At 40.5% G+C, this 17,716-nt stretch overlaps 1 protein-coding gene across 1 annotated transcript; it reads right to left on the reverse strand.

Annotated features, from left to right (window-relative positions):
• Window positions 1–11,283: 11,283 nt before the first annotated feature.
• ZAR1L (zygote arrest 1 like) lies at window positions 11,284–16,476 on the reverse strand. The gene is given in 7 exon segments (XM_090275684.1): window positions 11,284–11,435; window positions 13,521–13,543; window positions 13,546–13,594; window positions 15,112–15,204; window positions 15,721–16,007; window positions 16,010–16,290; window positions 16,292–16,476. Coding segments are annotated over 7 exon segments (1,053 nt in total). The 5' UTR covers window positions 16,468–16,476; the 3' UTR covers window positions 11,284–11,291.
• Window positions 16,477–17,716: the final 1,240 nt, after the last annotated feature.

Here is a 17,716-nt window from a genome sequence, read left to right on the forward strand (position 1 = left end):
TTTCGATACCCCTTTAAATGGGCCAGCCACCTTTTAAACTGGTGGTATCTCATTTAAATAACCTTTTGATTAGATTGTACCCCAAACTAAACACACTCCTTGAAATGTGGTCCATACAGCATAGTGGAGAGACCATCATGATGCCTTGCTGTGTGTGACGCCCTTTAGAGAGCCTGCCTCTGCTGATACAACGTGTTTTCTAACCTATTAACATATATGGATGTGTGCTGTAATTTCCCTAGATTCATTATCTTTCAGTTTTTTAAAACAAAAAAGTGTAACTTATGCTTATGTCTCTTAAAAGGCACTTTTTGTGCGTGTGTGGTTTCACCATCATCTAGACTGAAACAAGTCTGAGCCTCCTCAGATGGCGTCAGGAGTTGAGACAGAATGAAGGATTTTGGACAAGTGATCAGGGAAGAATACTGACACTGGCTCCAGGCCTGGTGACCCACGGTTGTGGGAAAATGAGTGACTTCCCATTCTTGACACAGCCAAGAGCTGTGCCCCTACAAGGTAGGTTTCACAGATGCAGGGCTGGGAAGGCCATGGTTATTAGTGGGTCACAAAGCCCTCAGGAAGCGGCTGGTTTGGGTGTCCTGGGGCTGAGGGGCAGGGAGCAAGTGCAGCCCAGTATGCAGGTGAAGGTGGATGATCTTGGCATTCAGCAAAATGTGACAGCGATATAGCAAAATGGGCTGGACAGGCCTTAAGGATCTCAAGGGGTATCAGTTATAAAGGTGTGGACTCAGCTAGCGAAAATTTCATATTCCAGGTGGCCAGGGGAGAGGTGACTGGCTGGCCCCTAAGGTCCTTATATGATACCACGGTGGCTTTCAGTAGTTTGGAGTCCTTCGTGGGAACCTTAGTACTGAGGAAGCTGGCTGAATACAGAGGCTTGAGTAGGGCAGCCACATGCCTGAGACTTCCCAGGCTGCTGTGAAGAAGGATGTACCAGCATCCACATGTACCAGTTCCCCCAGGACAGCACATGTCTAAAAAGGTGCAGGAAACACCCCGGATGTGAGAACCAGGAAGGCAGAGGAGCAGACACAGAAACAACCCCTGCAAAAGAAATCACTACAGAGGAATATTTTGCCTTAATTGTACTGTGCGTTCTCCTGTTTCTTCTCAATGTGAAAATAGAATCTGTTTTCCACTGAAGAATTTCATCATTTTGAAAAGTCACCTACCCTTTCTCTGTCCTGGTTTCCCCAATTTCAATAGGCAAAATAACACATACTCAAGATGATTATAGAAGATAAAACATATTCCTGCCAAAAGTAAGAAATGACAGCACCAGCATTCCAAAACCTGTCACAATGATAGGATAGCCCATGATCCAGATCCACAAGCAACCTGGTGATTTAATATTACTAAGGTGTTTCTTTTTAGATATTACCAAGACTTTCTCAAATTTAGAGACAACTAAGTTCTTTTCCTAGTCAACCTCAGCAGTGTCACAGTGTTACACAAAAAGTTCTAGATTCGTAGTCCAAAGACTTGGACTCGGAGGCTATTTCCTAGCCATGGAAAGTATAGGCACACTCAGTCCCTTCCTCGTGTGGAACAGGAAATGCCCCTGCTATTCTCTCCTCAGACATTTGTTGTGAAGTTCAAGTAAGGCCAAGCACTTTGAAAACTTTAAAACACCAAGCAGTTTATGAACAGTTACATTATTGTCACTGGAGATAAGTCCATTCTCAACCAAGAGTGTCTCCATTTCAGAAGTGCCTGAAATACCAAGATAGGCCTGTGCCACCCTGAGAACTGAGTAGGAGGCCTCTGATACTCTGGCTTGTCTGCAGTTTTATCAGCTGTATCCTACTTGCTTTAGAAACCACATTGACTCTCTTCATCTTGATGAGATGAAATGCAGCCACTGTCCAAGCTCTTTCTTAATCACCTCCCTGATAACCCATCTTTTCATATTTTTGGGGGTTCATAAGGAAGGTGTGTGGGGTTTACTTTTTTATTATGGTAACATACACATAACATAAAATTTACCATCTTAACCATTTCCAGGTATACAACTTAATGGTATTAAATACATATCACCGTCCATCTTCAGAAATCCTTTCATCTCACAAAACTAAAACTCTACAACCATTAAACAACTCCCCATCCCCCTCTCAGTGCCCCTGGCACCCATGATCTGCTTTCTGGGTACGTCATATAAGTGAATCATATAGGATTTATCCTTTTGTAACTGACCAATTTTACTGAGCCGAGTGTCCTCAAGGTTTATCTGTTTTATCACATTTTTCAGCCTAAATAATAGTTCATTGTGTGGACAGACAACATTTGCTTGATCACATTTTGCTTTACCACTTACCTGTCAATAGATACTTGGACTGCTTCCATATTTTAGCTAATGTGAATAATGCTGCTGTAAATATGGGCATACAAATATCTCCTGGAAACTCTGCTGTCAATTCTTTTGGGTATGTACCCATAAGTAGAATTGATGGTAATTCTATTTTTAATTTTTTGAAGGACATCCATATTGTTTTCTACAGGGGCTGCATCATTTTGCACTCTACAATACCTGTTTTCTGTTTGTTTTTAGTAGCCACTCTAATGGGTGTAAGTAGTTATTTCACTGTACTTTGGATTTGCATTTTCCTAATAATTACTGATGCTGAGCATCTCTTTTCTTGTGCTTACTGGAAATCTGTATATCTTCCCTGAAGAAATGTCTATTTAAGTCATCTGTCAATTTTTTTCCATTTTTATTGTTGTTTTTGTTATTGTTGTTTTATTGTTGTTCTATTATAGCTGTCCCACCTTTCCACTATTGCTCTCCCATGCCCCGCCCACCGCCCCCCTCTCCCACAGTCAATCCCCACCCTGTTGTCCATGTCCATAGGTCATTTACATTAGTTCCTTGACTAGACCCTTCCCCTTCTTTTCCCCTATCTCCTCTAGTCACTGTCAGTCTGTTCCTTGTTTCCATGCTTCTGGTTCTATTTTGCTCGTTTGTTTGTTTTGTTCACTAGGTTCCTATATTAGATGAGATCCTTTGATATTTTTCTTTTGCCGCCTGGCTTATTTAACTAAGCACAATACTCTCCAGTTCCATCTATGTTGTTGCAAAAGGTAGTTCCTTCTTTCTGCTGCATAGTATTCCATTGCATAAATGTATCACAGTCATCCACTGATGGGCACTTAGGTTGTATCCAGCATTTGGCTATTGTAAATTGTCAGAACATGGCAGCAGCTGGACTGCCGGCCCAGACTTTTGACGTATGCAAATGAACTGTATGCAAATTAACCTGGACCTAGTCCCTCCCATAGGAAATGAGAATGCACTTTGCTTGTTCCCAGAAGAAATGTTGATGGACCTAGCACGATATATTGACTGGCCTGGTGGGAGAAAAGCACGGAGATGTAAATAACCTGCTGAATTTGTCTATGAGTAAACTCACCCTAACTGAAATGTGTGTTTAGAAAGGTATGGAGATGGCGCCTGCAGAAGCACAGGCAGGGGACTCCTATGGGCCGTCGAGGTGGACCAGGAGTGTCCATTCCCCCTTCCCTTGCTCCTATGGGCCCTTGAGTTGGTCCGGGAGTTTCCTCTTACCTCTAATCCCTTTCTCTACCTTTCTTCAATAAAGCTGGTATAAAATCCTGCACTGTTTTTTGGGTGATTTCTCAGAGCAAGGATACCTGCCATAAATAGTGCTGCTATGAACATAGGGGTGCATAAGTTTTTCTGACTTGGTGTTTCAGGATTCTTCGAGTATAATCCTAGCAGTGGAATCTCTGGATCAAAAGGCAGTTCCATTTTTAGATTTTTTGAGGAAATTCCATATTGTTTTCCACATTGGCTGCACCAGTCTGCATTCCCACCAACAATGCACTAGGGTTTTATTTTCTCCACATCCTTGCCAACATCTGTTGTTTGCTGATTTGTTAATGATGGCCATCATGACCAGTGTGAGGTGGTATCTCATAGTTGTCCCAATTTCTTTTCCCTCTGCTCTCCTCCACCCAGTGACCCCCCTCCCTCCAGTTGTCCTCTCCTTTTAGTCCATGTCCATTGGTTGTGCATATAGTTCCTCTCAACCTCTTCCTGTCTTCTCCATTCCCTCCTACTATGCTTAATTCTTGCATCATCTCCCTCCCTTTTCCCCCTTCTCCCTCTCCGCTGACCTCCCCCCCAATATGTTTCCCATACCTATAATTCTTTTTCCACCCTCGTTGCCTACTTAGTTTGCCTTTGTTTCGATTCCCTAGCTTCTGTTGTTGGTTGTTGTGATACGGTTTTCATTTTAATGTTCATAGTTTTGATCCTCCTTCTTCTAAACCAGTCCCTTTAACATCTCATATAACAGTGTTTTGGATTTAATGAACTCCTGCAGTTTTACTTTGTCCTGGAAGCACTTTCTCTGCCATTCTATTCTGAATGACAGTTTCGCTGGGTAGAGTATTTGTGGCTGTAGGATTTTGATTTTCATTACTTTGAATATTTCTTGCCAGTTCCTTCTTGCCTGCAGGGTCTCCTTTGCCAAATCAGCTGATAGTCTTAACTGGGACCCCTTTGTATACAATTCTTTTCTTTTCTCTTGCTGTTTTTAAGATTCTCTCTTTATCTTTAATTTTTGACATTTTGATTATAATGTGTCTTGGAGTGTTTCTCCCTGGGTCCAGTTTTTCTGGAACTCTCTGTGCTTCCTGGATCCATAAGTCTATTTCCTTCCCCAAGTTAGGGGAGTTCTGCTTCATTATTTTTTCACATAAATTTTCAATTTCTAGTTCTTCACCTTCTGGCAATCCTATAATTTGAATGTTTGTTCGCTTATAGCTGTCCCAGAGGTTTCTGAGCCTCTCCTCATATTCCTCACTTTTCGTTTCCTCTTTCTGCACTAGTTGACTGCTTGTTCCTTCCCTATGTTCCGATTTGTTGATTTGATCCCTGGTTTTCGTTTCCTCACCACTTGTTTTGTATGTGTTTTTGTTCATTTCTGTTCATTTTTGTTAATTCTGTAAGCTGCCTTATGACTATAGCTCTGAACTGAGCCTCAGAAAGTTTTTCTATTTGTTCATCAGTTAATTCCTTTATCTGCTTTTTGGTTAGCTTCATGACTTGTATTTCAATCATTATTCCTGTCATTCTGACCATTTTTGTTTATCTTTCCTTCTTGGGTGGGGCTGTCACACCTCCTATGTTATCGGGTGCAGCGCCCTGAGCACTCGTCACGACCTGGCGACCTTTTCCACCACACTGTGGTGCTTTGTGTAGGGGTGGGGGTCCAAGGTGGATTCCTGCCGTTACTCTCCACTGAGAGACTGGGAGCCTCTTCCTCCATCCCCATGCCCTCTGGGCCTCACAGTCCAAGGCAATGGGGATCTGCCTTCCCCAGCATTAGAATCGCGAGCTGACGGGTCCTGACTGCTGCCGGGATTGCTCCCCTGGCTTTTCTCGCAGTCCCACTACTATCCCTGCTGCTACCGCGGACAGCACAGCCTGACTTTTCCGTCCCAATTTCGCCCCTCCTACCCATCCAGACAAGCACCACTGGTTTATAACCTCATATGTTGGACTTCCATGTAGTTTTATTTTCTGGAATTTCTGGTTATTTTTGGTTTTGAGGCAGTTGTATTCCTTCTTAGTTGTGGAGGGAGACAGAGTGTCAGTCTAAGCCTCCATCTTGGCTGGAAGTCTCATTGTGGTTTTAATCTGCATCTCTCTGATGGCTAGTGATGTTGAGCATTCTTTCATATGCCTATGGGCCCTCTGTATGTTCTTCTTGGAGACATGTCTGTTCAGGTCCTTTGCCCATTTTTTAAAATTAATTAATTAATTAATTTTTTTTATTTTTAGAGAGAGGGGAAAGGAGAAAGAGAGGGAGAGAAACATCACTGTGTGGTTGCCTCTCCCTTGTGCCCCCAACTACGGACCTGATGTGCAACCTAGTCATGTTCCCTGACTGGGAATCGAACCAGCGACACTTGGCTCGCAGGCCGATGCTCAGTCCACTGAGCCACAGCAGCCAGGCTTTGCCCTTTTTTTAATTGGGTTATCTTTCTTCTTGGTGTTGAGTTGTATAAGTTCTTAGTATATTTTGGAGATCAAACCCTTGTTGAAAGTATCATTGGCAGATATGTTTTCCTATACAGTTGGTTCCCTTTTCATCTTGCTGTTGTATTCTTTTGCTGAGCAGAAACATTTTAGTTTGATGTACTACTGGTTGTTTATTCTTTGCTTCATTTCCCTTGCCCTGGGAGATATATTGGCAAAAATATTGCTGCGCAGGATATCTGAGATTTTACTGCCTATATTTTCCTCTAGGACTTTTATAGTGTCATGGCTTACACTTAAGTCTTTTATCCATCTTTTATTCTGGTGTATGGTCTAAGTTGCTGTTTTAGTTTCATTTTTTTGCATGTCCCTGTCCAGTTCTCACATTTGTTGAAGGGCCTATTTTCACTCCATTTTATGCTCCTTTCCCCCTTTCTCAAATATTAATTGACCATAGAGACGTGGGTTTATTTTGGGGCTCTCTATTCTGTTCCACTGATCCATAAGTCTGTTCTTATGCCAGTACAAGACTATTTTGATTAATGTGGCCTTGTAATATAGTTTGATATCAGGTATTGAGATTCCTCCTACTGTGTTCTTCTTTCTCAAGATTGCTGAGGCTACACGGGGTCTTTTTTTGTTCCATACAAATTTCTGAAGCATTTGTTCTAAGTCTGTGAAATATGTCATTGGTAATTTAATAGGGATTGCGTTGAATCTATAGATTGCTCTGGACATTTTAATAATGTTGATTCTTCCCATCCATGACATGGTACTTGTTTCCATTTATTTATATCTTCCTTAATTTCTTTCTTCGGTGTTTTGTAGTTTTCCAAGTACAGGTCCTCTACCTTCTTGGTTAAGTTTATTCCTAAGTACTTTATTTTTCTTGTTGCTATAGTAAATGGGATTTAAAAAAATTTTTCTATCTCTGATATTTTATTGTTGGTGTACAGAAATGCCTTCGATTTCTGAATATTGACTTTTTACCCTGCTATTTTGCCAAATTAACTTACTAGATTGAGTAGTTTTTTTATGGCATTTATAGGGTTTTATATGTACACTACTACATCGCCTGCAAATAAAGACAGTTTTACTTCCTCCTTTCCAATTTGGATGCCTTTTATTTCTTTTTCCTGTAAGATGCTGTTGAATAGAAGTGGAGAAAGTGTATATCTTTGCCTTATGTCTGATTTGAGGGGGAAAGCTTTTAGTTTTTGCCCATTGAGTATGATGTTGGCAGTAGATTTTTCAAATATGGTCTTTATTATATTGAGGTATGCTCCGTCTATTCCCACTTTGCTGAACATTTTTATCATAAATGTGTGAACTTTATCAAGTGCTTTTTCAGCATCTATAGATATGATCATATGATTTTTACCTTTCATTTTGTTTATGTGCTGTATTATCTTTATTGATTTGCAAATATTATACCATCTTTGCATCCCTGGGATGAATCCCACTTGATTGTGGTGTATGATCTTTTTAATTTATTGCTGGATCCAGTTTGCTAATATTTTGTTGAGGATTTTAGAGTCCATGTTCATCAGTGATATTGGCCTGTAGTTTTCTTTCTTTGTTGTGTCTTGACCTGGTTTTGGAATCAGGATAATACTGGCCTCTTAGAAAGAGTTTGGGAGTCCACCCCCTTCTCGGATATTTTGAATTAATGTGAGAAGGGTAGGAGTTAGTTTTTCCCTAAATGTTTTGTAAAAATTCACCTGTGAGGCCATCTGGTCTAGGGCTTTGGAGAGTTTTTTGATTACTGCTTCAATTTCACTAGTTGTTATCAGTTTATTCAGCTTTTCTGCTTCTTCTTGATTCACTTTTGGTAGATTATATGTTTCTAGAAATATGTCTGTTTCACCCAGGTTGTCAAATTTATTGTCATACAGTTGTTCCTAGTAATTTCTTACAATCCTTTGTATTTCTGTGGTATCAGTTGTGATTTCTCATCTTTCGTTTCTGATTTTATTTATTTGGGTCTTCTCTCTTTTTTTATCTTGATGAGTCTTATTAAAGGCTTGTTGATTTTGTTTATGTTTTCAAAGAATCAGCTCCTGGTTTTATTGATCCTTTGAATTGTTCTTTCAGTCTCTATGTCATTTAATTCTGCTCTGATCTTATTTCCTTCTTTGTATTTGCTCTGGGTTTTGTTTGTTGTCATTCCTCTTGTAGATGTAGGGTTAGGTTGTTTATTTGAGATTCTTCTATCCTTTTTAGGTAGGCCTGTATTGCTATGAACTTCCCTCTCAGGACTGTCTTCGCTGGCTCTGGGCTGTTGTGTTCATTTTCATTTGTTTCCAGAAACTTTCTGGTTTCTTTTATGACCTCATTGTTCAGCCATTCATTATTTAATAGCATGTTATTCAGTCTCTATGAATTTGAATGTTTTTGAGCTTTTTCCTTGAGGTTGGTTTGTAGTATCAAGCCATTGTGATCTGAGAGATGCTTGATATAATTTCAAGTTTCTTGAATTTGTTGATACTTGTTTTGTGTCCTATAGTGTGATCTATCTTTGAAAATGTTTCATGTGCATTTGAAAGAATGTGTATTTTACTTCTTTGGGGTGAAAGTTTCTGTATATATCAATTAAGTCCATTTTATCTAGAGTGTTGTTCAATGCCTCAATATCCTCGGTGTTTCTTTGCTTTGAAGATCTGTCCATTGTTGACAACGGGGTGTTAAAGTCCCCTACTATGACTGTGTTGCTGTCCATAACCTTCCTGAAGCCCTCCAAGAGTTTCCTTATATATTTGGGTGCTTCTATGCTGAGTGCATATATGTTTACAAGGGTTATATCTTCTTGATGGATTGCTCCCTTAAGTATTATGAAATGTCCTTCTTTGTCTTTTTTTTATGGCCTTTGTTGTGAAATGTTTTGTCTGATATAAGTATTGCTACCCAGTTTTTCTTTTAATGCCCATTTGCTTGAAATATTCTTTACATGTAGGTCTTTTGTTCTGAGGTGAGTCTCTTGTAGACAGCATATATGTGGGTCATGCTTTCTAATCCATTCAACTACCCTATGTCTTTTTATTGGTGCACTGAATCCATTTAAATTTTAGGTTATTATTGCTAGGGACTTACTCATTGTAATTTTCCCCCTTTGTACCTGTGGTCTTCTCTGTCTCTCTCTGTTTCTTCATCTTCTTTTTTGTTTTTAAGTATATTTTATTGATTATATTATTACAATAGTTCCAATTTTCCCCCCTTTGCTCCCCTCCGTGCAGCACCCTCCTCCCCACCAGCAATCCCCCCACCTCAAGTCCATGCCCATGGGTCATTCTTCATCTTCTTAAAGCATCTCTTGCAATGCTGATTTGGTGGAGTTGTGTTCTTTTAGCCTACTTTTGTCTGGGAAACTCCTTACTTCACGTTCTGTTTTGAAAGAGAGACTTGCTGGGTAGAGTAGTCTTGGTTGTAGGCCTTTGTTTTTCATTGCTTGGAATATTTTTTGCCATTCCCTTCTGGCTTGTAGTGTTTCTGCTGAAAGATCTGATGATAGACTTATTGGAGCTCCCTTGTATGTTATTAGCTGTTTCTCTCTTGCTGCTCTTAGGATTCTCTCTTTGTCTTTGAATGTTGCCATGTTAATTATGATGTGTCTTGAAGTGGGCCTGATGGGGTTTATCTTCATTGGGACCCTCTGTGCTTCCTGGACTTGCAAGACTTTTTCTCTCATCATGTTAGGGAAGTTTTCTGTCATTACTTTTTCAAACAGATTTTCTATCTCTTGCTCTTCTTCTTCTCCTTCTGTTATTCCTATGATACAGATATTATTATATTTCATGTTGTCTTGCAGCTCTCTTAAAACCTCTTGATTCTTTTTCAGTCTTTTTTCATTCTGTTGCACTGTCTGGGAATTTCTTTCCACGTTGTCCTCCAGCTCACTGATCCAATCTTCTGCTTTGTCTAGCCCATTTTGATTCCTTCTACTGTGTTCTTCAGTTCAGAAATTGTATTCTTCATTTCCTCCTGGATCTTATTGATAGCTTCTATTCATTTTTAATGCTGGTGTAATTCTCAGTAAGGTTTTTATAGTTTTCCTGGAGTTCTTTGTAGTTTTCTTTGAGCTTGCTGAGCTCATTGAGCTTACTTATAATCCATATTTTGAATTCCATGTCTGATAGTTTGCTTACCTCTATTTCATTTAGCGTGCTTTCTGGGGATTCCTTCTTTCCTTTCGATGGGGTGCTGTTTCTCTGTTTCCCCATTTTTTGTGACTCTTTGTTTGTTTTTGCTTCTTAGATTGATCTGCATGTCCCAGTCTGGGCCTAGGCAGCCTGTTGGAGACTACCAGAGATCTACTGCCTCTATCTGTCTCCTTTAGTTGTTAATCTATTCAATCTGTGATCAGCTGTCAGACTTAAGAACCAAAGGTGGATCAGATTAATTCCTGTGGGTGGTGCTATTGTTTCCCCTCACACTCATGCCACTTGGAGGGGAGCAGTCTGCCTGCCATATGGTGAATGAGTCAGCATGGGACCTGGTCGGCTGCTCCTTCAGTTGTCTCCTCAAAGCCACCACCCCAAACTCTTAAGTGTCTCTAGTCCTCTCTGCCCTTCCTCTGCTGGAGTCCATGGTAAGTGGGTGCCAATATATTTTCAAATGTGATCCATTTAAGAGCTCTTTGTCTCCAGCTGTTTCTTTCAGGCCAGAAAACAACAACAACAACAAAAACCCTGCAGTTTTTCACTTTTCAAAGCTGGATGCTATGTTACTTTCTGCTCTGTTGCTGTTGGCTGGGAAGCCCAGCTGGGGGTTTAGACCGCAACCTTCTCAGGGTGAAGCCCTGACTCCTGAGCTGTTTCTCAGTCCCTTCAGCTACGACCCGTGGGAGCCCAATCAGCCCTTTCACATCTCTGCACTTCCTACCAGTCATGTTGTGATGAAGTAGCTTTTTCTGTCTGGCTGGCTTCTCTCCAACTAGTGGTCAGTTGGTTATTCCAGATGATTTCTCCACATTTAAGTTTTAATTCCAGATTGGTCCTGGGAGGAGGTTAGTGTATCTTCCACTTACCCCTCCGCCATCTTGGATCCTCTCGATGTTTTTATCTTGAAGTCATCAATTAATATGCCTTCATGGTCTATTGTACATGCATTTATTTCATTCTATTCATACTGTACAATTGTTATACAACCTATAAAAAGTACAAAAGCCTAATTTGTTTTCCAAAACGGGGTCACAGCTAAGGTGCAAAAAAGGATTTGTACAGTAAGTGACGAGAAGAGCTGTGGTGGCCTGTAGAAATCATACTGCCTGTCACATGATGTATTTAGAGCTGTAAATATTGCCACAGGAGAGTCTCTTGTCTTTGTAGTGACCACAGAGTTCCTGTCGATGAGGCTTCCTTAGATCGATGTGTCTTTTCTTTTGAGGACAGGAACAATGGGACTTTGAACAGGTCTTTAGAAAATAAGGAACAGTTTGGACACATGATCAAAATTGTGTTTGAAATGTAATCCTCAAACCAAAATATTTGTCTCCATTACCCCTCCCTAGTATCTTCATCCTCTTTGGAATCCTAGGAGAAGTCCAAGAACAAGCTGTATAAAACCACTCATATCCTAGTAACTGTCATGCACTTCTAAAGATTAATGATCAAAGATGATCTTTAGAATATCACTGAACCAATCAAGAAAGATCTAATGTAAGAGACATGTTTTACAGGTTTAAGTTGTGTAGCTTGTGTTCACTATGAAGGTCAAATTTACAGCCAGGTGGGAGTGAGAGGCAGTGGGTGAGTTTTAAGTGATTTGATTATCTAAATTGGAACATTTGAAAACACCAGCACAGTGATTCTCAATCAGTGGTATCATACCCACCAGCAAACATTTGGCAATGCCTGGATATTTTTGGTTGTCACAAGTAGGAAGGAGGGGTGGTTCTAGAGGAAACTAAATTTTCTTTTATTTATGGACATGCCTAGTCTTTAATAGAATGTTTTTAACCACTATCCCATTCTGTCTTCTGATAAATCACACCCCATGGAGACTGGTCTACCCTCTCAACCCTGTTAACCTTTAAAATTAATAATTATTACTCTATTTTCTGCATTTGTCCATAGCCAAACAGAGTGAGTAAAGCTTTACCTTTTATATTATGAAAATAGGTATTTTCATTTTCCAAATGAGAGTCTTAAATATGATTTATCAAACTGTGTACTACATTTATATGTTCCGCTAGCCTATGGATAAATATGTGTCCTTACAAGAAAATTTTATTAGCTAACACTCACGTGGTACTTACTGTATGGACTGTTCTAGCACATTAAATAAATTAATTCATTTAATTCTCACAATACCCTTGCAAAGAAGAAAAGGCTCAATAAAAAATAAATTAAATTTACTCTAAAGGTAGGTTCCTGTCTCTGGCAATAGTGGATTAGACAGTTTTGACTAAGCCTTTTGCTTAGGACAACTGGAAAAGCTAAGCTAAAAAGTAAAGATAATTTTTTTAAAAAGAATTATTTAAAGGCACTAGAGAATTTACCATGAATTAGATAAGGAAGCCCAGAAACAGAGGTGAGCCTGACTTTTGGGACTGTTTTCTCTCCTAAGGTGTCTGCCAGTTCTGGAAGAAGTGCAAGACAGTAGGAATCTGAAAATGAGTTAAATAGAAGGATAATCTTAAATATTCCAAAATGGAATAGTCCCGGTGAACAATTCAAGTTTTATGTTGGGACCTAAGAATAATGATGAGCCAAAACTTCACCAGCCTCCACAGATGCCAAGCCCAGCTTCCAAATAGTTCCCCGACTGGAAAATAGTGAGCTGAAATTGTCAGTGTCCCCATCTCCCCCACAGAAGCAAACAAATCTTCTGTGAAAGAAGATACTATCCTAGGCCTCAATTATCACTAAAAGTTTTCATAAACAATATCTAGCACTCAATCAAAAATAACCAGGCACATGAAGCAACAGAACAGCACACTTGAAAACCAAGGAAAATAAAGAAGAGAACAACAGGACCGTAGGGAATGGACTTATCTGACACAGATTTTAAGATAATTACACTTCATATGTTTAAAGAAATGAGAATGGTATTTTCAGCAGAGAACTGGAAGTCATTTTTTTTAAAAAGACATAAAAATTCTAGTACCAAAAAATGCAAGAACAAATCAATAACTCTATAGCAGATAATGCATGTAAAGCTCTTAGCCCAAAGCTTGGCACATAGCAAAAGCTTAATAAATGTTACCCACTAAATTATTACATCCAAATCATCCAATCATGTTTGAGGAAAAACACATAAGGTTTATGAGGTATATAAACATACCTCATAAGACAACTTAAGACTAAATCTTTCTCCCCTCCAAAAAACCTCAGAATTTATGTTTTCCCCTAAAATATTATAAAAATTCAAACCCAGAGAACACCTAATACTCCTACATAAACATCTATTTCTATCAAATACAATTATTATGCCACAAAAATTTCATGTTAAGAAGGGAAAGAGTATATAGACACAAAGAAGTGTTCTGCATGCTCACTTGACACTGGATTGCTTCTACCCATAAGGATTAAAACTCTTGTGGCATTTGCAACAGAGTTGTTTGAAATAAACCTAAAGAGAAATTTATCTTTTTAAATCCAAGTTTACATCTACTCTAGACCAGTTTTTAATTTAAGTAACACATTCCCTTCCCTTATACCTTCTTTGCCTAACTTCTACCCTCATGTCTTCAGCTCCTCTAGTGCTCACTTTTTCTTACTCTTTGAACTTCATTTTCCTTCCCTATAAAATTGATGTCCTGTTCTTACTTTTCCTATGATTCTGACAACAACCCAATAACATACATAAAGTACCATATTAAAAGTCTTCAATGGAAAATAGCTGTTATAATTTCACTCACTGTGCAGCCAAACACTTCACCTTTTCCTTTTGCCCCAGTCCATTAGCCCCTGATTTTTCATTGTTTTCCCAGTATTTCCCCACCTGAACTTCAAATTTCTTGTAGTTACCCACCAATTCATGTGATTTCTAGGCCTGTGTATTTCCTCCCTACCTTACTTGCTGAACCCCTATTTATCCTTTAAAATCATACTTGGACATTATAATGCCTTCCCCTGACAAGGTTAGTCTTCCTCCCATGTTATTTCTGCACCATGTCCATGTCACAGGTGCCACTGCATTGTCATCAACACATATTGTGTCTGTGTCACTCCTGTCAGTATAAATGTCTTGAGGACAAGTTCTATGTCTTGTACTTTGTATCCTAGTGTCTTGGAGTATTTAAATTAAGTCCCCTGTTTTTCTTCTGGCAAGAGAATTAAAGTAATTTTTGTTTAGGTAAGGGAGCTATTTGTCTCCAGGTCTAAGTAAATGGCTAGAGTAAAAAGTCATGTTTTCATTCAGGTCTTAACATCTGTCTCTCTCTACAGTTCTTTAGCCAGAAAAAAACAGGACACTCCAACTCAAAATACTTGTAGAAGTAAATAAGATAGACCAGGTGTAGACTGTTAGAAAATTAAGGGCATGTACCCAAAGAGAGAAGCTGCTTAGCTCCAGCCTACTGTTCTTGTACTGAAATGAAGATCTATGATGTCCAGAGTCTGATTGTTCAGGAACATCTGGAAACGCAGACTGTGAAATCTTCCCCAATCTGAATATGCTGACAGCTAATCAAAGTAAGGGGGGAACCTGCTTAGCTTAAAGAAGTCTCTCATAGGCTAACCTTTACAGTAAGCTCTCTCTTATTGCCCCATCTTGTGGACTGACAGTGGAAATTTCCTAGTGCTAATGCCCAAACCTTTTCAAAACACACCAACTGAAAAATGATTATAGAAAGTCCCAGTGTACACAAGAACAAGAGTTCATCTAAATAATCCGATATGTTGTCCAACAGAACTACCAAATCCAACAGAACACCAAGACATGAGTCAGCAGCCTTGGGAGGTAATGTGGACTCCCCAGTTCAGTTCAATTCATTTTCTGAGCACCTACTATGTGCCTGGCATGGAGGATGCCAAGATAATTGAGAAAGCATTAAGTCATGCCCCATTAGGAAACACATCCTTCCTACACTTAACATCTCTATGCCTGCTATGCCCCATTATCGTTTTTTTTTTTTTTTTACTCACCTTACTAGTTCCAGAAATGCACCACATATAAGCACTCTCCCATCTGGTCTTACAATCTTTACAGTAAAAACAGCCATATTTTCATTCCAGAAACTGCAAATAAAAGAGGAAGTCTTTTATTCCTAGAAAGAAAAAAAAAAAATGCCCGATCCTTCTTTGCTTGTGGCTTTGTATAGAAAACACAAAAAGCCTCCTTAACCTCATTCACAGCTGTTCTCAAGGTTACCACATTAATTTAGTGTCTCATCTCTGAAGGATTACTCTGGGATTCTCTCCCTGCTGTCTCTCACATTTACAATGTCATGAGCAGTCTCCCTAGAGCAAAATTCTGGTCACATATTTCACTGACTTGAAGCCCTTCTTTGTCTCAGATTCCCAATTAATAATAATTGCCAGACTTTTGGTTTACACATACTTAAAGCTGGCAGCTTCCTTCACCAAAAAGTTACAAAACACAGACACCATATAAAATACATGTTTTCAGAACTTCACCTCACCAAATAAAAGGAGAAAGCAAGGGAAGATTTTGCTCTTATTGCTCCAGAAATGGAAAAGAGGACAGGGAGGAAGGGGCTAGCAGAAGTGTGAGGAGGGAAAGACAAAGTTCACCTGGAGGTTGGGTTTCCTGAGCAGGTGGGCATCTCCCTGGGCCTGCTCACTCTGTCTTTCCCTAGGACTCAAGGCATCTTCCTCTCCTGACTTGTCCTGCTGCCACAGTTCCTCCTGCTTGTCCTCTTGCAACCTTGGCATTGGTGGTGACTTCTGCTGCTGATGGCTGGCCTCCGCAGAACCCAAAAGCTCCTTCCTCCCCTCGTCCTTCCCATCCTTCCGCAGCTAGATCAAGCCCCCGAGGCCCATCAGTGGTGAATAGAGGTCCCAGACTAGCAATGGGGGACACTGTGGCCCTAAGGAGAGCAGCTGCACAGGGTTAGAGGGCCCAGCGAGCACTGCAGGGACCTATTCACCTGCAGGCTCACCTGCACATCCACCTCCTTGGCACTGACCTTGCATAGCCACAGGCTCAGGCTGGGACTCATCTGGGAGAGAGTGGCCTTAAGCTGCTCTCTCTTATAAGGGTCTATGCAGTAGGCCCAAGCATTTGTGGGCACCACCAGCCCCGTCCTGGCCAGGAAAGCGGAGGCACCAGTGTTTTGCCTCCAGTAGGGCTGTTGGTGGTCAGAGTCCAGGCTGGCCTAAAGCCAAGCGGGTCCCCTAGTACAGGCCCTGGGGAACACAAAGTGCTCCATCCGCTGGCCAGGCTCAGCACAATATCTTGGTATGGTTTGTTTGTCTCCTTGTTCTGCCTCTACCTTCATCTGCCTCTTCTTTCTCCTGGTCAAGTTGGTTCAGGTTCATCCTTATCTTTTCCACTTATTTCAGGTTCTGATGGGAGCTGCTACCTATTACCCTAATAGAAGGGGGCGGTGTGAGGAGAGCTACCTACCTACAGAGGTCTAATTGCCACCTAATTCAAATTGCTTTTCCCTATGTCTTTGATTCACTGCTCCCGAATCTTTTGCAAAGCTATTTTTCATTGCTGACTTATTCACACATTTGCTATAGCTAGTCACTCATTTATTTATTCCCATAGTAATGTACCATTTTAGAGATCCTGTTTTAAAGCATATCATGAAAGAAATAAAGGAATAAATTATTTGAGCAGCCTTATACTAGAAGAGTGTAAGGAAGGAAGTACACCATTATGGCAGGGCTAATGAAAATCAAGATCAGAGGGGCAGGGAGCATAAAGTTATAGGGAGGAGGGGTGTATATAGTGAGAGAAAATGTATTTCAGAGGGTTGTATGACATGCCAAAGGTTCTCAGTCCACTCCTAGTGAGGACCCCCCCAAAAAAGATGGGGGAAGCAACTTATCCTGATTTGGAGGGTAAATGCAGATTTAATAGCAGGATAGTTAATTAGGTGAGATCAAACCCACCTGAACCGAAACCCACACATTTTTACCAGGACAGTTACTTGACTGAATCCCTGTCTGACAGTACTAACCAATTTATGGGATGATTCTAAGACTAAATGGGCTATTGCTAGTGAAGCACAAAGCAGAGTAACTCACATATTCAGTAAGCAGCAGTTACTGTTACACAAGGCTCCCAGGCCTGTGTTCCTTTGCTATTGAGACCCAGGTGACCATAATCTTTGGTCAGGCTTCCTGCTGCAGCTGAGGGTTGTGATCAACCTGAATGACATTTGCAGTACCCACCCCTTTTCTAATCCAAGGTTGCTTCTGTTCACACTCAAGAGCCTTCCAGAAGCAGCAGGGCCCTTGGGCAGCTCCCACCCATAAAACCCACAGAACGGGTTTTTGAGGCATAAACAAACCCGAGTAAGCCTGTGCCAGGTATGTCAGACCCTATCTGTGATGAGGACAGAGCCCTGCTTTCCAGGGCAGTTTGGAGGGAACGACAAGCACACACAGAGTGCTCTGTACCATAAGAATGTAAAGAGCACCAGGGCAGCCTGCTGAGGAGAGTAGCTAACACCTCAGGAAGTTAGCTGAGGTGGGTTCCCCATTTCTCAGGAGGGGAGGCAGCTCAAAGGTCTTGAACCTGCTACCTAAGAACATCACAGAAGTTTCAGCCAAGATG

The sequence above is a fragment of the Furipterus horrens genome, unplaced genomic scaffold, assembly GCF_987537825.1.
Source record: "Furipterus horrens unplaced genomic scaffold, mFurHor1.1.pri manual_scaffold_4, whole genome shotgun sequence".
NCBI classification, from domain to species: domain Eukaryota; kingdom Metazoa; phylum Chordata; class Mammalia; order Chiroptera; family Furipteridae; genus Furipterus; species Furipterus horrens.